The 23,806-nt window shown below is 48.8% G+C and overlaps 1 protein-coding gene across 1 annotated transcript in view; it reads right to left on the minus strand.

Annotated features, from left to right (window-relative positions):
* LOC135056898 (VPS10 domain-containing receptor SorCS3-like) overlaps positions 1–23,806 on the minus strand; it is a 1,027,710-nt gene that overhangs the window by 566,907 nt on the left and 436,997 nt on the right. The window contains 1 exon segment of the mRNA XM_063962650.1: positions 20,374–20,532. Within this exon segment, the coding sequence (XP_063818720.1) occupies positions 20,374–20,532 (159 nt within the window).

The following is a 23,806-nucleotide window of genomic DNA, read 5'->3' on the forward strand; positions in this document are numbered from 1 at the left end:
TGCGCTAATGAGTTTTGTAATCAAGGCATCTATTTTAATTTCAAATTGACTTGATGGGGGCTAATTGCTAGACTAAATACCTGCTACTAATTAGGATTATAAAAAATATTCAGCAGAAGTTACATTTGCATGCTGATTAGTGAGCGGGAAGTAGAAAGTTTGGGATAAATTGTGTTTGGTCGGAGGGAGGATACAATTTGGAAGCGTAAACTGGCAATTATAGGCACAGAGTGAGTCGCTGAAGTGTAATACGGAATAATGCTCCCTCTACTGTGAGATATAAGAATATTAGGGGCAGGGCCGTCTCCAGGCCTGCTAGCAGGGGTGTATCTACCCATTGGCCAGGATGGCACTCGCCAGAGGCGCCAGCCGCGCATGGGGCACCGCCCGACTGTGCCACCCTCAGTCAATTAGTGGAATCCCTTAAGCCGTAGTGTACGGCAATACCTGCTGTGCCGAGCTGCCTGTGCATTGCCTGGGATAGAGGGTGGAGGATTGCTCAGCAGGCAGGAGCTGGCGCCGGTGTCCGGCACCGCAATGCACTACAGGTAAGAAACTGAAAATAAACTACAACTCCCAGCAGCCCTTGCTTTTAGAGCTCACGACGGCAAGGGCTGCTGGGAGCTGTAGTTTTTTTCATTTTCTTCACGTAGTTTGGTGCGGTGCCGGACACCGGCGCCAGCTCCTGCCTGCAGAGCGATCCTCCGTCCTCCATCCCAGGCAGCTCGGCACAGCAGGTATTGCCAGACACTACAGCTATCTGCTGGGATGTTGTGGGGTGAGGGCTAGGGCTACGTGCTGTGTGGGGAGGCTATGTATGTGCTGGGAGTGGGGGAGACTACTGCTATGTGCTAAGGGCGGACTACAACTATGTGCTGAGAGGGGGATGGGGACTATGGCTATGTGCTTGGGGAGGTGAGGGGCTATGTGCAAGGAGGGGGACTGTGGCTATCTATGCTGGCAGAGAACTATTGTTATATGATGGGTGCGGGTGGGGACTACTGTATGACTGTGTTGGGAGAGGTGGAGACTACGGCTATGTGCTGGGGAACTACGGCTATTGCTCGGGGAGGGGGGAGCTATGGCTATTTACTGAGAGGGGACTAAGAATGCCAAGTTGCTTTCTCACAAATATTTAAAATGCCCGCTCTAATATATATTGCAGACGCCAGGCACATCTTATTACCATATACGATAAAAGTGCGCTGTACATCACAAAACACTGTATCCCATAAGAGAAAACAATACACCCACACATTATCTGAGTTCCAAAGCTCATTGATGTATATATTTGTTATTAAAAAGGATATGGATTCAATATATATTACAAAGTACAGTATACCTATAGTTACATGGTTACACTCACACAGTAAGCAGTTAAAAACATACAGTTACATACAATTACATACAATTTCAGTTACATGCCAGCGATACAATTACCATTCCCTCCAATGCAGCTTATGTCTCCCTCTCTGTAAATAAATACAGGAACTGAACTGCCAGCAACTCCTCCATCATCCTCTGAGACCAAAAATCAAGTAAGTGACCTCCTGTGTGGTCAGCTTATGTCTCATCTAGTTTCTGGGGGAGGGGACTTATGATGAGTCACCAGTTCCTTTGTATATGGTAATCAGATTCAGCCTTATAGACATCCATAGGGCTGCCCTGAGTTCCCTGTCCACTGTAACATTCATTGTTCTAACAAAGTGATTTTAGCTTTTATACATGTAATCATAACTATTCGCTGCAATGTCCTACAACTTCATAACAAGTATCAAATTAATCTACACATTAAGCTGGTTGTTTTAATAGTAAACATGACCGGTCTATCTTGTTTAGTTCAAATAATACGAATTCATGACATTACTTCATTAGATAATTTTAAATCATCATAATGGCTGGCGCTTGATATTATTATAATTATGTACTGTATGAAATAAGTGTCGAATCCATCTCTGTGGCATGTCCGTGTAAATGCGTGTGTTACCATATATTGCTGTGCTCGCTGCGCGTATTTGCAAGTATAGCGACTTATGTGTGTGGTTTGTATGTTCTCTTTATGTATTTTTTTTTTACTTCGACAGGACTAAGGGTATGTGCTGGGAAGGGGATGGGGACTATGACTACATGACTGTGGGGGCTTATCTGGCACTGTGATGGCATATGTGTATCTGGCACTGTGGGGGCATATCTGGCAACTTGGGGGAATATGTGTATCTGGCACTGTGGGGGCATATCTTGCACTGTGAGGGCCTATGTGTATCTGGCACTGTGGGGCATATGTGTATCTGGCAATGTGGGGGCATATCTGGCACTGTGGGGGCATATGTGTATCTGGCACTGTGGGGGCATATGTGTATCTGGCACTACTATTGGGGGCATATGTGTATCTGGCACTGCAGTTTTGGGGTCATACGTGTATCATGCCCCCATTTTCATTGGCCTCACCCCTTGTGGCATGTGGCCACACCCATTTTTTGGGCATGCACGCGCCTTCGGCACGCACACAGTACCACTAACATTTTGTTTCTACTTGCACCACTGGGTAGTGCGCTGTGCTGCACTTCTTTGCACTACTATTTGATTACACTACCTGGCCTAGGTGGCATTGTGTCCTCAGTCAGGCCAGACACTGCTGGTGTCTCCTCAGTGTTATAAGAATTACTGTGTGGGCATAATGTGTAAAGGGAACTGCTACTGTTTGGGCATAATGTGTATAAGGGTTACTACTGTGTAGCGTAATTTAAATTGGGGGAACTATTGTATGGTCATGCCCCTTTCCCACAAGATCATGTCGCTTTTTTGCACATGCACCTTCCCGATTTCAAATATGGGGGTGCGCCAGTCCCTTACTTTGCCAGGGGCGCCAGTCCCTTACTTTTCCAGGGGCGCTCGGACCTCTAGATACACCCCTGCCTGCTAGTACCCTGAGCGAGAACATGTAAAAGCGCATCCACCCCCAACCCCTGGGAACTTTGTGGTCAGCGGAGAGGTTACTTTCGGTCAACCGCTGACCGCAAAGTTCCCACCACTGGTTACAATGGAGCGCATAGGCGCTACATTGTATCACTGCCGTGTGCTGCCTGACAGACACTACAGGAGCACACAGCCAATCAGGAGGGTGCCACGACGTGGTGCTCCCTGATTGGCTGAAGGAACCCTCTTAGACAGAAGTCAGGGGGGGTTCCTGGCAGTCGGGGAAAGGGGTCCCATGTGAAAACATGGGGCCCCTTACAGTGCGTGGTCGTGTATCTGTTTTTTTTTTTATTTTGCAAAGTACGTGGATTACAAAAAGAACAGAAGAGGACCGATCTACACTGGATTATGTGAGTATAATTTTTCCCACAGGTACCCCATGGATTCTACATGGAGAAGAGGACCGACCCTCGTGTGAACATAGGTAAGTATGTATGTTTGGAGGTGTGCATGTATGTAATAAACTTTTACTTTCAAGGTGTGTGTGTCCTGTTTTTATTGGGGTATTTTTTTAGTAGTAGTACTACTGGTACCAGCGGGCCCGGTTTTCCTCCGCATGCTGGTACTTGTGGTTCTCCAAGTACCAGCTTGCGGGGGAGGCTTGCTGGGACTTGTAGTACTGCTACTAAAAACAATATTCACATTTTGACAAAAAGGCTATCAGCCCCCCATCCACCGCCCTTGGATGGGGGGGACTGCCTCGGGCTTCACCCCTGGCCCTTGGGTGGCTGGAGGGGGGGACCCCTTGATTTAAGGGGTTCCCACTCCTCCAGGGTACCCCGGCCAGGGGTGACTAGTTGGGTATGTAATGCCAGGGCCGCAGGGACCAATATAAAAGTGTCCCCCGGCTGTGGCATTACGTACCTGGCTAGTGGAGCCCGGTGCTGGTTTCAAAAATACGGGGGACCCCTACGCTTTTTGTCCCCCGTATTTTTGGAACCAGGACCAGGCGCAGAGCCCGGTGCTGGTTGATTAAATATGGGGGAACCCCTGTCATTTTTTCCCCCATATTTTTTCAACCAGGACCGGCTCAAAGAGCCCGAGGCTGGTTTTGTTTAGGAGGGGGGACCCCACTCATTTTTTTTGTGGGATTTTTAAACAATGTTTTATTTTTTACGAATGGTGCACAATGAAGCCCAGCACGGATCTCACAGATCCGGCCGAGATTCATTGTGTTAATGTCGGCAGTGTTTTACAATTCACTCCCGTAAAACACTGCCAAAAAATACGAATGACATCGACATCGGAAAATACGAACATGCAGAATACGACAGCTTAGTAAATTAGTCGTAAAAAATTCAAAAAGTTGCAATTTTACACTTTCGATGTCATTCGTGTTTGAACTTTAACCTCATTCAGAAAAATACGAATTTTAGTAAATATACCCCAATGTCTCCAGTATAGTGTCAGATTCACATAATGTCTCCAGTATAGTGCCAGCTACACATAATGTCTCCAGTATAGTGCCAGATACACATAATGTCTCCAGTATAGTGCCAGATACACATAATGGGGTAAATTTACTAAGCTCCCGATTTTGACCGAGATGCCGTTTTTTCATCAAAGTGTCATCTCGGTAATTTACTAAGCAATAATCACGGCAGTGATGAGGGCATTCGTAATTTTTTGCAAGTCCAAGAAAAAAATTACGAATGAATACACCATCGGTCAAAACGCGGCTGTTTAAGTATGAATCTCGGTAATTTACTAAGAAGTGCAAAGCAAAAAAAAACAAACACTGCCGTGAAAAATTACAACTCGTAAAAAAGTGCTAAAAAAAAAACAGACCTGCTTTTTTTTCCCGTGATTGGATAGGCATGCAGGGATCCATGAGATCCGTGCATGTATATCAGTGGGAAGGGGTGGGAAAGTTGTTATTTTATTAAAATAAATTGCGTGGGGTCCCCCCTCCTAAGCATAACCAGCCTCGGGCTCTTTGAGCCGATCCTGGTTGCAGAAATATGGGGGAAAAATTGACAGGGGTTCCCCCATATTTAAGCAACAAGCATCGGGCTCTGCGCCTGGTCCTGGTTCCAAAAATATGGGGGACAAAAAGAGTAGGGGTCCCCCGTATTTTTAAAACCAGCACCGGGCTCCACTAGCTGGACAGATAATACCACAGCCGGGGGTCACTTTGATATAGTGCCCTGCGGCCGTGGCATCAAAAATCCAACTAGTCACCCCTGGCCGGGGTACCCTGGGGGAGTGGGGACCCCTTCAATCAAGGGGTCCCCCCCCCCAGCCACCCAAGGGCCAGGGGTGAAGCCCGAGGCTGTCCCCCCCCATCCAATGGGCTGCGGATGGGGAGGCTGATAGCCTTTTGTGATAATGAAAAGATATTGTTTTTAGTAGCAGTACTACAAGGCCCAGCAAGCCTCCCCCGCATGCTGGTACTTGGAGAACCACAAGTACCAGCATGCGACGGAAAAACGGGCCCGCTGGTACCTGTAGTACTACTACTAAAAAAATACCCAAAAAAAGACAAGACACACACACCGTGAAAGTAAAGATTTATTACATACATGCACACAAACATACATACATACTTACCTTATGTTCACACGCAGGTCGGTCCTCTTCTCCAGTAGAATCCAAGGGGTACCTGTTGAATAAATTCTACTCACCAGATCGCGGGTCCCAGGCTCCTCGGGGCATCCATTTGTAATCCACGTACTTGCATAAAATAAGAAAACGGAAAGCCGAGCCACGAACTGAAAGGGGCCCCATGTTTTCACATGGGACTCCTTTCCCCGAATGCCAGAAACCCACTCTGACTGATGTCTAAGTGGGTTTCTTCAGCCAATCATGGAGCGCCACGTTGTAGCACTCTCCTGATCGGCTGTGTGCTCCTGTACTGTATGACAGGCGGCACACGGCAGTGTTACAATGTAGCGCCTATGCGCTCCATTGTAACCAATGGTGGGAACTTTCTGCCCTGCGGTTGACCTAAAGTGACGTCACCGCTGAGCAGAAAGTTCCCACCATTGGTTACAATGGAGCGCATAGGCGCTACATTGTAACACTGCCGTGTGCCGCCTGTCATACAGTACAGGAGCACACAGCCGATCAGGAGAGTGGTACAACGTGGCGCTCCCTGATTGGCTGAAGAAACCCACTTAGACATCAGTCAGAGTGGGTTTCTGGCATTCGGGGAAAGGAGTCCCATGTGAAAACATGGGGCCCCTTTCAGTTCGTGGCTCGGCTTTCCGTTTTCTTATTTTATGCAAGTACGTGGATTACAAATGGATGCCCCGAGGAGCCTGGGACCCGCGATCTGGTGAGTAGAATTTATTCAACAGGTACCCCTTGGATTCTACTGGAGAAGAGGACCGACCTGCGTGTGAACATAAGGTAAGTATGTATGTATGTTTGTGTGCATGTATGTAATAAATCTTTACTTTCACGGTGTGTGTGTCTTGTCTTTTTTTGGGTATTTTTTTAGTAGTAGTACTACAGGTACCAGCGGGCCCGTTTTTCCGTCGCATGCTGGTACTTGTGGTTCTCCAAGTACCAGCATGCGGGGGAGGCTTGCTGGGCCTTGTAGTACTGCTACTAAAAACAATATCTTTTCATTATCACAAAAGGCTATCAGCCTCCCCATCCGCAGCCCATTGGATGGGGGGGGACAGCCTCGGGCTTCACCCCTGGCCCTTGGGTGGCTGGGGGGGGGGAGACCCCTTGATTGAAGGGGTCCCCACTCCCCCAGGGTACCCCGGCCAGGGGTGACTAGTTGGATTTTTGATGCCACGGCCGCAGGGCACTATATCAAAGTGACCCCCGGCTGTGGCATTATCTGTCCAGCTAGTGGAGCCCGGTGCTGGTTTTAAAAATACGGGGGACCCCTACTCTTTTTGTCCCCCGTATTTTTGGAACCAGGACCAGGCGCAGAGCCCGATGCTGGTTGCTTAAATATGGGGGAACCCCTGTCATTTTTTTACCCATATTTCTGCAACCAGGATCGGCTCAAAGAGCCCGAGGCTGGTTATGCTTAGGAGGGGGGACCCCACGCAATTTTTTTTAAGGATTTTACAGTGTTTAATTTAAAAAAAAAAAAAAAAAAAATGAACCCCAGCACGGATCACACAGATCCGGCCGAGATTCATTGTAAAAAAGTCGGCAGTGTTTTGCTAATCACTGCCGTAAAAATAAAAATAAAAACACGAATGACATCGACATCGGAACAAAAGAAAAACCCGAATACGGCAGCTTAGTAAATCCGTCGTAACAAATTCAAAAAGTTGCAGTTTTACACTTTCGATGTCATTCGTGATTGAACTTTGACCTGAAACGGGAAAATACGAATGTTAGTAAATTTACCCCAATGTCTCCAGTATAGTGTCAGATACACATAATGTCTCCAGTATAGTGTCAGATACACATAATGTCTCCAGTATAGTGCCAGATACACATAATGTCTCCAGTATAGTGTCAGATACACATAATGTCTCCAGCATAGTGTCAGATTCACATAATGGGGGTCATTCCGAGTTGTTCGCTCGTTATTTTTTTTTGCTACGGAGCGATTAGTCGAAAACTGCGCATGCGCAATGTACGCAGCGCGCCTGCGCCAAGTAAATTAGCACAAAAGTTTGGTATTTTACTCACGGCGTAACAAAGTTTTTTCATCGTTCTGCTGATCGGAGTGTGATTGATAGGAAGTGGGTGTTTCTTGGTGTAAACTGGCCGTTTTCTGGGAGTGTGCGGAAAAACGCGGGAGTGTCTGGAGAAATGGGGGAGTGGCTGGGCGAATACTGGGCGTGTGTGTGACGTCAAACAAGGAACGAAACTGACTGAACTGATCGCTATTTGTGAGTAGGTCTGGAGCTACTCAGAAACTGCTAAGAAATTTCTATTTGCAATTCTGCTAATCTTTCGTTCGCAATTCTGCAAAGCTAAGATACACTCCCAGAGGGCGGCGGCTTAGCGTCTGAAATGCTGCTAAAAGCAGCTAGCGAGCGAACAACTTGGAATCACCCCCCATGTCTCCAGTATAGTGTCAGATACACATAATGTCTCCAGTATAGTGTCAGATTCACGTAATGTCTCCAGTATAGTGCCAGATACACATAATGTGCAGTGCTAGATAGACATGATATACTCCCCAGCAGTGCCAGCTACACATGACATGCCCCCCAGCAGTGCCAGCTACACATGATAGTGTTCACTTTTTAGGGCAGGGTGCTGATCACAGGGAGGGCACATTTTAAGTTAGGAGGGCAAAATTATGTACATACTGTATTGCTTGGTGCTCATCTACCTACATGGTAAAGCATGGACAGTGCGCGCCTAAGGCGTGCAGCAAAAATTTAGGGGCGTTGCTTCGTGGGGAAGGTGCGTGGCCACATAATAGTGGCAATTCGCATTACACCACACAGTAGTGCAGTTAATACACACTGCACCAGGTAGAACTTCCTAGACACTTTGCGCCAGGCAGAGCACGTTAGACACTTTGCGTCAGGCAGAGCACGTTAGACACTTTGCACCAGGCAGAGCACGTTGGACACTTAGCGCCAGGCAGAGCACTGAGACACATTGCCTAGCAACAGACGCCTAGCAGGGAACACTACATGATATGCTCCCCAGCCGTGCCAGCTACACAAGACATGCCCCCCAGCAGTGCCAGCTACACGTGACATGCCCCCCAGCAGTGCCAGATACATAAATGGCCACACAGTGCCAGATATGTCCCCACAGTGCCAGATATGCCCCCACAGTGCCAGGTATGCCCCCACAGTGCCAGGTATGCCCCCACAGTGCCAGATACATAAATGCCCCCACAGTGCCAGATATGTCCCCACAGTGCCAGATACATAAATGCCCCCACAGTGCCAGATATGTCCCCACAGTTCCAGATACAAAAAAGCCCCCACAGTGCCAGATATGCCCCCACAGTGCCAGATACATAAATGCCCCCACAGTGCCAGATATGTCCCCACAGTTCCAGATACATAAATGCCCCTACAGTGCCAGATACAGAAATGCCCCCACAGTGCCAGATACATAAATGCCCCCACAGTGCCAGAAATGCCCCCACAGTGCCATAAATGCCCCCACAGTGCCAGAAATGCCCCCACAGTGCCAGATACATAAATGCCCCCACAGTGCCAGATACATAAATGCCCCCACAGTGCCAGATACATAAATGCCCCCACAGTGCAGATATGCCCCCACAGTGCCAGATAAATGCCCCACAGTGCCAGATAAATGCGCCCACAGTGCAGATATGACCCCACAGTGCAGATATGACCCCATAGTGCCAGATAAATGCCCCCACAGTGCCAGATAAATGCCCCCACAGTGCAGATATGACCCCACAGTGCCATGCACCCACAGTGCAGATATGACCCCACACAGTGTCATCCATAAATGCCCCCCCCCCCCCCCCCCCCAAAAAAAAATACCTGTGGCGCTGGGAGGGGGAGGAGTAGTGCTGTCCGGGTGCGGGTGGGTGCAGGTCCGGGTGCAGGGGGGCAGGGGGAAGGTCCAGGACCAGGTCCGGGTGCGGGCGGCCTCCAGAGCGCTTGTGGGCGCTATGCGCGCTGCACGGCGCCGGCGTCTGACGTTAGACACCGGCGCCGCTCAGCGCTCAAAGCGCACACAAGAGTTCAAGGCCAATGCTGCACAGGGCCAGCTCCAGGTTCGAATATGGCGGCGCCAGCGTGCGGCGCCCATTAAGGGTGGCGCCCTGCGCGCCCGCTCTATTCGAACATGCCTGGAGCCGGCCCTGATTAGGGGTCACTGAGGAGGTGCATGACCATACGGAAGCACAGGATGGCCAACCAAGCAGTTAGCCTCAAGTCTACAAACTCCAAACGTTAATGGGGGTCATTCCGAGTTGATCGTAGCTGCGCTAAATTTAGCACAGCTACGATCATTCACACTGACATGCGGGGGGATGCCCAGCACAGGGCTAGTCCGCCCCGCATGTCAGTGCCCCCCCCCCCCCCCCGCAGAAGTACAAAGGCATTGCATAGCGGCGATGCCTTTGCACTTCAAGAGTAGCTCCCGACCAGCGCAGCTTTAGCGTGCTGGCTGGGAGCTACTCATCGCTCCCCGGCCCGCAGCAGCTGCATGTGACGTCACTCAGCCGCTGCAGCCCGCCCCCCCCAACGGTCCATCCATGCCTGTGTTGGCCGGACCGCTCCCACGAAACGGCGTCCAAACGCCACCGTTCCGCCCCTTCCTGCCCAGCGATCGCCTCTGCCTGTAAATCAGGCAGAGGCGATCGCAGCCCTGCTCCGGCCGTCTGGCATGTGCCAGCGCACTACGGCACCAGCGCATGCGCAGTAGGGACCCGTTCTCTCGGCTGCGGCAAAAAGCAGCGAGCGAACGGGTAAGAATGACCCCCACTCTCTCCTTTACTTTCCAGTTACTCGTCATAATACTGACACTTCAATTGATGCTTCTACAGCATGAGGTTTATGCGGCACAAGTGACATCACTACGCGCTCAATAGAAGTTCTATATTACATCACTTTTTTAGCCGGATATAGGCCCTCATTCCGAGTTGTTCGCTCGCAAGCGGATTTTAGCAGATTTGCTCATGCTAAGCCGCCGCCTACTGGGAGTGAATCTTAGCATCTTAAAATTGCGAACGATGTATTCGCAATATTGCGATTACACACCTCGTAGCAGTTTCTGAGTAGCTTCAGACTTACTCGGCATCTGCGATCAGTTCAGTGCTTGTCGTTCCTGGTTTGACGTCACAAACACACCCAGCGTTCGCCCAGACACTCCCCCGTTTCTCCAGCCACTCCTGCGTTTTTTCCGGAAACGGTAGCGTTTTTTCCCACACGCCCATAAAACGGCCAGTTTCCGCCCAGTAACACCCATTTCCTGTCAATCACATTACGATCACCAGAACGATGAAAAAGCCGTGAGTAAAATTCCTAACTGCATAGCAAATTTACTTGGCGCAGTCGCAGTGCGGACATTGCGCATGCGCATTAAGCGGAAAATCGCTGCGATGTGAAGATTTTTACCGAGCGAACAACTCGGAATGAGGGCCATAATGTAAGTTGTGACATCGCTACTCATATAAGAAGGATATTGTATGTATTCTTATATTTTCAGACATTTACAAACAGTGGTTTGGAGGCATCTAAAGTGCTATCTGGCAGCGACAAGAAAAAAGATACACGCATCAGTCATTCACAGAGGAGGACAAGGACAGGAGCGATGGGGAATGACCACAGCAAGCCCTGACATACAAGAGTAAAGCTAGGTACACGCTATTCTATTCTTTGGTCGTCCAAACAATCGACGGGGCTATTTTTCGGCCAATCGAAGCCACAATATCCGAGCTACACACTAAGCGATTTATATTCAATGTAACCGATTTTCTGAACTGCGTATGTCCGCGCACAAGGAGAAACGCGTGGGAAATATGGTCTATTTATCGAGAAGGCCCACACATTGCGCAATATCGGGAGATTAAGACCGACTGATCGGATAATCACAGGTGCGTGTTTCTGACCATGATTTTTCCCATTTATCAGAGTAGAGCCGAAACGATAATTTTTACATTGTGCAATAAAGCCGCACGAGCCCCGATTATTGACAAATTGCTACAATTATTGTATAGTGTGTACATAGTTTAACACTCCAACAGATTAAACTATTAGCAAGCAATCCTAGTCCATGCAAACAGACCCACTACACAATTCCTTCCTAATACATAATAAAGGGCCTCATTCAGAGATAGACGCAAACCCTGATGTGACTGCGATTCCGTACAGAATCGCCAACCCACAAACGCTCAGATCCGCAAACATCAGCATTGCGCCACCTCTGCACCAGGCAGAAGGCCTTCTCTTCTCCCTGTACTATTAGCTGTGATGTGATCGCGTGTTACACGCTCTGTGTATTATTAGCTGTGACGTGATCACGTGTTACACGCTCGGTGTATTATTAGCTGTGACGTGAACGCATGTTACACACTCGGTGTATTATTAGCTGTGACGTGATCGCATGTTACACGCTCTGTGTATTATTAGCTGTGACGTGATCGCATGTTACACACTGTGCATTATTAGCTGTGATGTGATCGCGTGTTACACGCTTGGTGTATTAGCTGTGACGTGATCGCGTGTTACAAGCTCTGTGTATTATTAGCTGTGACGTGATCGCGTGTTACACACTCTGTGTATTATTAGCTGTGACATGATCGTGTGTAACACACTCTGTGTATTATTAGCTGTGACGTGATCGTGTGTTACAAGCTCTGTGTATTATTAGCTGTGACGTGATTGCGTGTTACACACTCTGTGTATTAGCTGTGATGTGATCGCATGTTACACACTGTGTATTATTAGCTGTGATGTGATCGCGTGTTACATGCTCTGCGTATTATTAGCTGTGACGTGATCGCATGTTACACACTCTGCATTATTAGCTGTGATGTGATCGCGTGTTACACGCTTGGTGTATTAGCTGTGACGTGATCGCGTGTTACAAGCTCTGTGTATTATTAGCTGTGACGTGATCGCGTGTTACACACTCTGTGTATTATTAGCTGTGACATGATCGTGTGTAACACACTCTGTGTATTATTAGCTGTGACGTGATCGTGTGTTACAAGCTCTGTGTATTATTAGCTGTGACGTGATTGCGTGTTACACACTCTGTGTATTAGCTGTGATGTGATCGCATGTTACACACTGTGTATTATTAGCTGTGATGTGATCGCGTGTTACATGCTCTGCGTATTATTAGCTGTGACGTGATCGTGTGTTACACACTCTGTGTATTATTAGCTGTGACGTGATCGCATGTTACACACTCTGCATTATTAGCTGTGATGTGATCGTGTGTAACACACTCTGTGTATTATTAGCTGTGACGTGATCGTGTGTTACAAGCTCTGCGTATTATTAGCTGTGACGTGATTGCGTGTTACACACTCTGTGTATTAGCTGTGACGTGATCGCATGTTACACACTGTGCATTATTAGCTGTGATGTGATCGCGTGTTACATGCTCTGCGTATTATTAGCTGTGACGTGATCGTGTGTTACACACTCTGTGTATTATTAGCTGTGACATGATAACGTGTTACAAACTCTGTGTATTATTAGCTGTGACGTGATTGCGTGTTACACACTCTGTGTATTAATAGCTGTGACGTGATCGCATGTTACACACTGTGCATTATTAGCTGTGACGTGATCGCGTGTTACATGCTCTGCGTATTATTAGCTGTGACGTGATTGCGTGTTACACACTCTGTGTATTATTAGCTGTGACGTGATCGTGTGTTACACACTGTGTATTATTAGCTGTGACATGATAACGTGTTACACACTCTGTGTATTATTAGCTGTGACGTGATTGCGTTACACACTCTGTATTATTAGCTGTGACGTGATCGCATGTTACACATTGCGTATTATTAGCTGTGACGTGATCGCGTGTTACATACTCTGCGTATTATTAGCTGTGATGTGATCGCGTGTTACACACTGTGTATTATTAGCTGTGATGTGATCGCGTGTTACACACTCTGTGTATTATTAGCTGTGACGTGATCGTGTGTTACACACTCTGTGCTTTAGAACGGCGGATATAGAAGTTTTATTATCTGTGCTGAGGAACAACTAATTGGAGAATGCAGATTGGCTGGGAGGACGTCCATATATCCCTGAGATGGGTACTGGAGTATTTGTGCTCCTGTGGTGTATACACAAGAGCCGGACAAATTCCATTGTATATAGGGGGTAATTCCAAGTTGATCACAGCAGGAAATTATTTAGCAATTGGGCAAAACCATGTGCACTGCAGGGGAGGGACAGATATAACATGTGCAGAGAGAGTTAGATTTGGGTGGGTTATTTTATTTCTGTGCAGGGTAAATACTGGCTGCTTTATTTTTACACTGCAATTTAGATTGCAGATTGAACACACCACACCCAAATCTGACTCTCTCTGCACATGTTATATCTGCCTCCCCTGCAGTGAACATGGGCCCTCATTCCGAGTTGTTCGCTCGCAAGCGGATTTTAGCAGATTTGCTCATGCTAAGCCGCCGCCTACTGGGAGTGAATCTTAGCATATTAAAATTGCGAACGATGTATTCGCAATATTGCGATTACACACCTCGTAGCAGTTTCTGAGTAGCTTCAGACTTACTCGGCATCTGCGATCAGTTCAGTGCTTGTCGTTCCTGGTTTGACGTCACAAACACACCCAGCGTTCGCCCAGACACTCCTCCGTTTCTCCGGCCACTCCTGCGTTTTTTCCGGAAACGGTAGCGTTTTTTCCCACACGCCCATAAAACAGCCTGTTTCCGCCCAGTAACACCCATTTCCTGTCAATCACATTACGATCGCCAGAACGATGAAAAAGCCGTGAGTAAAATTCCTAACTGCATAGCAAATTTACTTGGCGCAGTCGCAGTGCGAACATTGCGCATGCGCATTAAGCGGAAAATCGCTGCGATGCGAAGATTTTTACCGAGCGAACAACTCGGAATGACCCCCATGGTTTTGCCCAATTGCTAAAAAAATTTCCTGCTGCGATCAACTTGGAATTACCCCCATAGTTCCTAAATATTTACTTATAAATGCCCAAGGGTGCCACCTGGTCAGTATTCTACTAGCAGGGGTTAAAGTGAGCTGGAATGGGGCGGAACTGCGATCCGTCAGTTCCACTTGGAGACGGAACGCAGTTCCGCCTCCTCCGGATCACCTAACCCGATGTGTGTCGGCACCGCAGGGAGATGCCGGGCGCCCGCTGAGATTGTGTTATCAGCGGCGGCCGGCTCTCCCTGCACAGCTGTCGGCAGGAGCTCACTACTGAGCTCCTGCTTCCGGCTCCCGGCTATGTCAATGCGCGCTATGAAGAGAGACGTCATGACGTCTCTCTCATAGTGCTGGGGAGCGGAGTGAAGCGGACGCCAGGAGAACACAGCGGGAGCGGGGATTGTTAAGTATGGTGTGTTTTTTAAACGTGTGACTACTACTGGGGTCAAACTACATGGGGCAAATCTACAGGGGCACATTACTAGTGGGGGCATAACTACAGGGGTGAATTATTACTGGGGGCATAACTACAGGGGTGCATTATTACTGGGGGTATAACTACAGGGGCACATTACTACTGGGGGTATAACTACAGGGGCATTACTGCTGGGGGCATTACCACCACCTCTCTAGGACCACTTTAAGCACTGTCTACTACTCAGGACAGTACAAGCCGGTCTGGTGCCAACGTTGCTAACAGGCTTGGCAGTTACCAGGGGGGGACTGTGGGGACTGGTGTACCGGCCCTTTACAGAGAGGGGGCTCACCCCTGGCTCCTACCGCAAGCTGTGAATTAACAGAGGACTTCTTAAAACAAGCCTTCCCTGTGCATCAGCTTCTGTGAACAGTTCCTGTAGGTCCGCAATGCTACACCTATACGTAATGTCGCAATGTATGACATCACATGGGGTGGAGCAGTGCGGCAGAATCTATTTTTTTTTTGGGGGGGGGGATGGGGGGCTGTTTATTTTGTCAGTCCCGGGCCCCACAATTTCTGATGGTAGCCCTAGAAGCAGCAATGACGGGAAGGGCGGGGTACTGCGGCAAAATATTTCTTCAATGCAAACAAAAAAGATTTATGAAGCCATTATTACAATGTTGCATAAGCCCTATTTCCCCGCGTGGTCTGAAACATTTTATGTTATGCGCATCAAGGATTCCGAGTTGGACGTAAAGTAGACGCAAGTGTGGACACTGGCGGCAGCCATATTTACAGCTTTACGCCTTATGTCGCACTGTTTTTCCGCCCACATTCGCAGCCGTCATCATGCGTAATGGCACTGGCACTTACTACATGATGCCCACAAGACGCCCATGAGATGTATCATTGGTGTCTAGATCTGTTTTGTCAACAGCCCGCCCCTGGCCGGCAACAAACGACTGCATTGGCCACCGCACGGCACGGAGAATGCGCAGTCTGCTTTCGGACTTACATTCGATTCACAACCAATCTGCACATATTTTTACAACGTTTTCAGCAACCTGGAACTCCGCGTCTGTAAGATAATAATAACCGGTTTGAATGTTTATCTAGAAGAAGTGATATCCCATCCCCACCGCAGCCTAAGCGACCTAATTTCATAATCACATTTAAATAGCAAGTTGGCTGATTGCAGCCTATTAACTACATACTGTAAATAGAGATAAGCCAATCCCAGCAGCCACACGGAGCAGATAAAAGCCATGTTCCCCCTGTGTGATCTGACACAATGAGGGGATGGCCCACGCATTCCAGCGCCTGGCAGCGGCTAGTGCGCGCATATCTGTGTAGCAAAATAGTATCTTGTGCAAGAAAGTCATTCTTGTTTGGGTGATTGGCTGATTGTTAAGGATCCAGGATTGTCTCGGCCTTTGTCTATAACTGCAGCCCGTGTGCCTAAAATATTTTTTTTAAATGAGATTTTCTTGCTGTAATAACTGTAAACGATCTCTGCATATAGAGGAGAGGGGGAACATTGGAAGGTAATACCCGGTACGTGGTGCCGCAGACACAACCCCCTCACATACAGTACTGCGGGCTTACTTCATTAAGGATTGCAAATCTTGCTAAGTAGCAGAATTTGCAATCCTTGTGATCGCATGCTGACCGACGCAACCACCCCCCGCCCCGGCTTGACCAAAGCAGAAATTGCAATTGCACCCAAATTTCTGCTTGATTGCATCTGATCGCGGCGGCCGAGCGTCACGTTACGCAGCTGCGTTCACGCCCACACCACGCCCCCCATTTGTATGACGCCCCAGTTTCCCGCTCCCGCAATGCTCCGTCTTCACCTAGGAAACGGAACGTTGCCCCCCCCCCTCCCTCCCACGCGCCCTGCCCTGGCATTTTCTGCAGGCACCAGCAGAAAATGCGGGGGCATGTGCAGGACGGGCCCTGCGCTTGCGCCCACATCCTTTTAGTAATATTTGCGGTTGGATCGCCTTTTGCGATCCAGCCTGAATCGGGTCCTGTATTCGTCTTGCAGATCACAAACAGCGGTTTGGTATGTTGCACATTAAGTAAAACAAATGTTTGCATAATGGGGCGCATGGGTCCCAACTACTGTTTGGCCTCATTAATGATCCCATTTGATTTTATGTGACCCATTTGTTTACCATCGATTAAAACCCTTAGGCAACATAAAAGCATTATATTCCCTATATATATATACTCGGCAGTAAAGCCGCTATTTACGACTGAGCATTACTCTATAGTGAGACCCCTGCACCCCGCCTCTCCCCGCCCCTCCCCCCTCATCTAACCTTCCTGCACTTTTTATATTAGAAGGGTTTAAACTTCATTGGCAAAATAAAAATGTTTTATGACAACTTTGCAAATGTATCCAGATGATTCTGCCTTTCTGGCACAGACAGTGATAGAGAGTAATGGACTAGCTCAGCTTCCCTCGGCACATTTTATGACCTGTGCTCAGCAGTCACTCTTATTCCGCCTTTATGCAGACATGTCAACAAGAAAGAGTGAGCGTGGCTGGGAAGTCTCTGAGAGTGGCGCGCTGATCAGCGTGGAGTGTCACATCCGCGGCCCCCGGGATGGGCTGCGATACGAATGAGCAGATGTCACCAGCAGACATCACAGCCTCTTCCCTGTTGACATACAGCATAAAATATCTGTTCTGAGTAAATCTTAGATGAGACGTGTCAGTGAGATGTCTTCCAACCGCGCTTCCTGACGCTATTTATGCACATTCTTTATTTAAACATTTTACTTATTTATTTTGTGAAAGCATAAAAAGCCAGACTATTATATTACTGTATTCTCACTTATTTCCCACAGGTTCATCACTGGACGCACTGCACTCCCAGCGACGGGCGGAAGTGTGACCCCAGTGTGGCCCTGGGTAGTGCCAAGCCGTGGACCCATCCCACGTAGTTCATATGTGATTATCCAACTGACCTCTCCTATAGCTATAATATGCTATGATAAGGTAAATGATTGTTCTAGTAAGTCTGTGGTAAAATATATATGTGTCAATGCAACAAATAGTAACGACCCAATATAGGTATACGGTATTAATATACACATACAGTCTAAGTATATAAAAATATACTGCTAGCCCCTCACCCGAAGTATGTGACTATATACTGCAAGCCCCTCACCCAAAGTATGTGACTATATACTACAAGCCATATGCCACAAGCCTTTCACCCAATGTGTATGTCTATATAACGCAAGCCCCTCACCCAATGTGAATGACTATATACCGCAAGACCCTCACCCAATGTGTATGACTATATACCGCAAGCCCCTCATCCAATGTGTATGACTATATACCGCAAGCCCTTCACCCAATGTGTATGTCTATATAATGCAAGCCCCTCACCTGATGTGTATGACTATATACTGCAAGCCCCCCACCCAATGTGTATGACTATATACTGCAAGCCCCTCGCCCAATGGGTATGACTATATACCGCAAGCCCCTCACCCAATGTGTATGACTATATACCGCAAGCCCCTCACCCAATGTGTATGACTATATACTGCAAGCCCCTCACCCAATGTGTATGACTATATACTGCAAGCCCCTCACCCAATGTATATGACTATATACTGCAAGCCCCCCACCCAATGTGTATAACTTTATACTGCAAGCCCCTCACCCAATGTGTATGACTGTATACTGCAAGCCCCTCACCCAATGTGTATGACTATATACTGCAAGCCCCTTACCCAATGTGTATGACTATATACCGCAAGCCCCTCACCCAATGTGTATGACTGTATACTGCAAGCCCCTCACCCAATGTGTATAACTATATACTGCAAGCCCCTCACCCAATGTGTATGACTATATACTGCAAGCCCCTCACCCAATGTGTATGACTATATACTGCAAGCCCCTCACCCAATGTGTATGACTATATACTGCAAGCCCCTCACCCAATGTGTATGACTATATACTGCAAGCCCCTCACCGAATGTGTATGACTGTATACTGCAAGCCCCTCACCCACTGTGTATGACTGTATACTGCAAGCCCCTCACCCAATGTGTATGACTATATACTGCAAGCCCCTCACCCGATGTGTATGACTATATACCGCAAGCCCCTCACCCAATGTGTATGACTATATACCGCAAGCCCCTCACCCAATGTGTATGACTATATACCGCAAGCCCCTCACCCAATGTGTATGACTATATACTGCAAGCCCCTCACCCAATGTGTATGACTATATACTGCAAGCCCCTCACCCAATGTGTATGACTATATACTGCAAGCCCCTCACCCAATGTGTATGACTATATACTGCAAGCCCCTCACCCAATGTGTATCACTATATACCGCAAGTCCCTCACCCAATGTGTATGACTATATACCGCAAGTCCCTCACCCAATGTGTATGACTATATACCGCAAGCCCCTCACCCAATGTGTATGACTATATACCGCAAGCCCCTCACCCAATGTGTATGACTATATACTGCAAGCCCCTCACCCAATGTGTATCACTATATACCGCAAGCCCCTCACCCAATGTGTATGACTATATACTGCAAGCCCCTCCCCCGATGTGTATGACTGTATACTGCAAGCCCCTCACCCAATGTGTATGACTATATACCGCAAGCCCCTCACCCAATGTGTATGACTATATACCGCAAGCCCCTCACCCAATGTGTATGACTATATACCGCAAGCCCCTCCCCCGATGTGTATGACTGTATACTGCAAGACCTTCCTTTAATGGAAATAGCACTGATGCCCCTACTGAGCTGAACCCTGCCTCCAACACCCTCAGTATAAGACGTAGCTGTACCACTGTGTTCTCTCTGTAGAGTCGGTGGATGACTATAATCATTTATAATGTACAGTATTACAATACAAGCACCGTAGATGTAAGAATCATTTCTGTCATGAAAGCCGCAGCTGGAAACCACTTACAGTATGCAAATAGATGGTATTGAGCTTTCTCTAAAGACCCTGTCACACAATCATTCACTGCCTCACATCAGGGCCGTCCTATGTACATGCAGCCCTGTGTGTGGTACGCATTGTGGAACCCTCCATCTGACGGAGAAGGCACGGCTAATGCCATAGCAGGCTGGCTACACTGACATAGAACTGTGCCTAGTGCCTCACAAGCTCCGCATCCCCATCGTCACCTCCTGTGCTATGCAGCCGAATACAGGACGCCTGCCAGACTGTGGGCTCTTTGCTTTTGGGTCCTAATGGATCACATGTCTACAACCCTCTATAATAGGTAGCACATTCCTGGGACAACTCTAAGTGTTAATCTAAATAAAATAACTCAGGGTAAGTAGGAGGATGTGAAGCCCGATACCCAGGCACTACTGTGGCCAGTAGATGGATTGCAATGTGGGCAGGTGGGGTCTGCATTGCAGGTCTCAGCTTCCCCCCATAGCGGCCCTTACCTTCTGGTCCAGACTATAGGCCAGCACCCAGTCCTCCTGCCTGGGGTGGAACAGCAGACTCTGAATGTAGAAGTTCAGTCTGTATTTCTGGTACGTGGCTCCGGCATCGGAACTGATGAGTATACTGCTCTCCATGTCGGGGTCACTCAGCAACATGATCTAGAAGACACAAAACACAGAAAACAGGTAAAGACCGGGTGATGGCGGAAGTAAATCCGGACTCTGCGTCCGCAGAATGTATAGTATGTGAGCTCTGTATATAGTAACGGTGACGCCACCATACTGCAACATGCGGGTGTGAGGCACAGTCTGACAAACCATCAGCGCAGGATCATTACCGAGCTGCAAGACGCGGGCTTGCACCGATTGGTGTAAATGTGCCGATTTGTTTGCCTCTCATTATCGTAAGGAAAGTTCACGGTCTACTACCTGCCTGTGCCCCTCCCCCCACTCCCCAATCCTCTTGAACCCCATTGCTTTGATGCTCCATGGATCTAAGGGTATCCAGATGGAAGATAGACATTAAATAAGGAGACGGTCAATGGGTTGACACCAGATGGTAGACAGGGCCAAAAAGTCGATGGGGTCTAAAGATTGACATTTAAATGGTTGTCATGGACTTAAGTCTGCAGGGTCAACAGGTTCAAAAGGTAACAAGCAAATGGACAACACAGAAATAGTTAACACCTGATTTTTCATAGTTGTTAGGGTGAGAGTGAGCACTAGGGAGAGGGTGAGGGTTAGGAACTAGGGAGAGGGTGAGGGTTACGCACTAGGAAGAGGGTTAGGGTTTGGCACTAGGGACAGGGTTAGGGTTGGGCACTAGGAAGAGGGTAAGGGTTAGGAACTAGGGACAGGGTTAGGGTTGGGCACTAGGGAGAGGGTAAGGGTTAGGCACTAAGGAGAGGGTGAGGGTTTAGCACTAGGGAGAGGGTTAGGGTTTGGCACTAGAGACAGGGTTAGGGTTGGGCACTAGGAAGAGGGTGAGGGTTTAGCACTAGGGAGAGGGTTGGGCACTAGGGGGAATTTTATAGTTAGGCACTAGGGGAAGGGGAAGGGTTAGGTACTATGGAGAGGGTTAGGGTTGGGCACTAGGGTGAGGGTGAGGATTGGGAACTAGGGAGAGGGTTAGGGTTTGGCACTAGAGACAGGGTTAGGGTTGGGCACTTGGGAGAGGGTGAGGGTTAGGCACTAAGGAGAGGGTGAGGGTTAGGCACTAAGGAGAGGGTGAGGGTTTAGCACTAGGGAGAGGGTTAGGATTGGGCACTAGGGAGAGGGTTAGGGTTAGACACTAGGGTTAGGGTTGGGCACTAGGGGAAGCTTTATAGTTAGACACTACGGGGAGGGTGAGGGTTGCTTCTATGGAGAGGGTGAGGGTTACGCACTAGGAAGAGGGTTAGGGTTTGGCACTAGGGATAGGGTTAGGGTTGGGCACTAGGGAGAGGGTAAGGGTTAGGAACTAGGGACAGGGTTAGGGTTGGGCACTAGGGAGAGGGTAAGGGTTAGGCACTAAGGAGAGGGTGAGGGTTTAGCACTAGGGAGAGGGTTAGGGTTTGGCACTAGAGACAGGGTTAGGGTTTGGCACTAGGGAGAGGGTTGGGCACTAGGGGGAATTTTATAGTTAGGCACTAGGGGGAGGGTAAGGGTTAGGTACTAGGGGGAGGGTAAGGGTTAGGTACTATGGAGAGGGTTAGTGTTGGGCACTAGGGAGAGGGTGAGGGTTAGGGACTAGGGAGAGTGTGAGGGTTAAGCACTAGGGAGAGGGTTAGGGTTTGGCACTAGAGACAGGGTTAGGGTTGGGCACTTGGGAGAGGGTGAAGGTTAGGCACTTGGGAGAGGGTGAAGGTTAGGCACTAAGGAGAGGGTGAGGGTTTAGCACTAGGGAGAGGGTGAGGGTTAGACACTAGGGTTAGGGTTGGGCACTAGGGGGAGTTTTATAGTTAGGCACTAGGGGGGAGGGTTAGGGTTGGTTCTATGGAGAGGGTTAGGGTTAGGCATTATGGAGAGGGTGAGGGTTAGGCACTAGAGGGAGGATTACGGTTAGGAACCAGGAGGAGGGTTAGGTTTAGGCACTATGCAGAGAGTGAGGGTTAGGGGCTGTAGAGCGGTTTAGGGTTAGGCACCAAGGGGAGGGTTAGGTTTAGGCACTATGCAGAGAGCGAGGGTTAGGGGCTGTAGAGCGCTTTAGGGTTAGGCACCAAGGGGAGGGTTAGGTTTAGGCACTATGCAGAGAGTGATGGTTAGGGGCTGTAGAGCGGTTTAGGGTTAGGCACCAAGGGGAGGGTTAGGATTAGGCACTAGGGATAGGGTTAGACACTAGGGGGAGGGGGAGGGTTAGGAACTAGGGAGAGGGTTAGGGTTGGGCACTAGGGAGAGGATTAGGATTAGGCACTAGGGACAGGGTTAGACACTAGGGGGAGGGTTAGGAACTAGGGAGAGGGTTAGGTTTGGGCACTAGGGAGAGGGTTAGGTTTGGGCACTAGGGAGAGGATTAGGGTTAGACACTAGGGTTAGGGTTGGGCACTAGGGGGAGGATTAGGATTAGGCACTAGGGATAGGGTTAGACACTAGGGGGAGGGTTAGGAACTAGGGACAGGGTTAGGGTTAGGTACTATGGAGAGGGTTAGGGTTGGGCACTAGGGGGAGTTTTATGGTTAGGCACTAGGGGAAGGGTTAGGTATTATGGAGAGGGTTAGGGTTGGGCACTAGGGAGAGGGTGTGGATTAGGGACTAGGGAGAGGGTGAAGCACTAGGGAGAGGGTTAGGGTTTGGCACTAGAGACAGGGTTAGGGTTGGGCACTTGGGAGAGGGTAAGGGTTAGGCACTAAGGAGAGGGTGAGGGTTTAGCACTAGGGAGAGGGTTAGGGTTGGGCACTAGGGAGAGGGTTAGGGTTAGACACTAGGGTTAGGGTTGGGCACTAGGGGAAGTTTTATAGTTAGACACTAGGGGGAGGGTTAGGGTTGCTTCTATGGAGAGGGTGAGGGTTAGGCACTAGGAGGAGGCTTAGGGTTAGGAACCAGGGGGAGGGTTAGGGTTAGGTACTGTGGAGAGGGTTAGGTTTAGGCACTAGGGCAAGGGTTAGGAACCAGGAGGAGGGTTAGGGTTAGGCACTAGGAGAGAGCGAGGATTAGGGGCTGTAGAGCGGGTTAGGAGTAGGCACTAGGGATAGGGTTAGGATTAGGCACCAGGGGGAGGGTTAGGTTTAGGCACTATGGAGAGAGCGAGGGTTAGGGGCTGTAGAGCGGGTTAGAGTTAGTCACCAGGGGGAGGGTTAGGAGTAGGCACTAGGGATAGGGTCAGGATTAGGCACCAGGGGGAGGGTTAGGTTTAGGCACTATGGAGAGAGCGAGGGTTAGGGGCTGTAGAGCGGGTTAGGAGTAGGCACTAGGGATAGGGTTAGGATTAGGCACCAGGGGGGGGGGGGGGGTTAGG

Source organism: Pseudophryne corroboree, chromosome 3 (genome assembly GCF_028390025.1).
Source record: "Pseudophryne corroboree isolate aPseCor3 chromosome 3, aPseCor3.hap2, whole genome shotgun sequence".
Lineage (NCBI taxonomy): Eukaryota > Metazoa > Chordata > Amphibia > Anura > Myobatrachidae > Pseudophryne > Pseudophryne corroboree.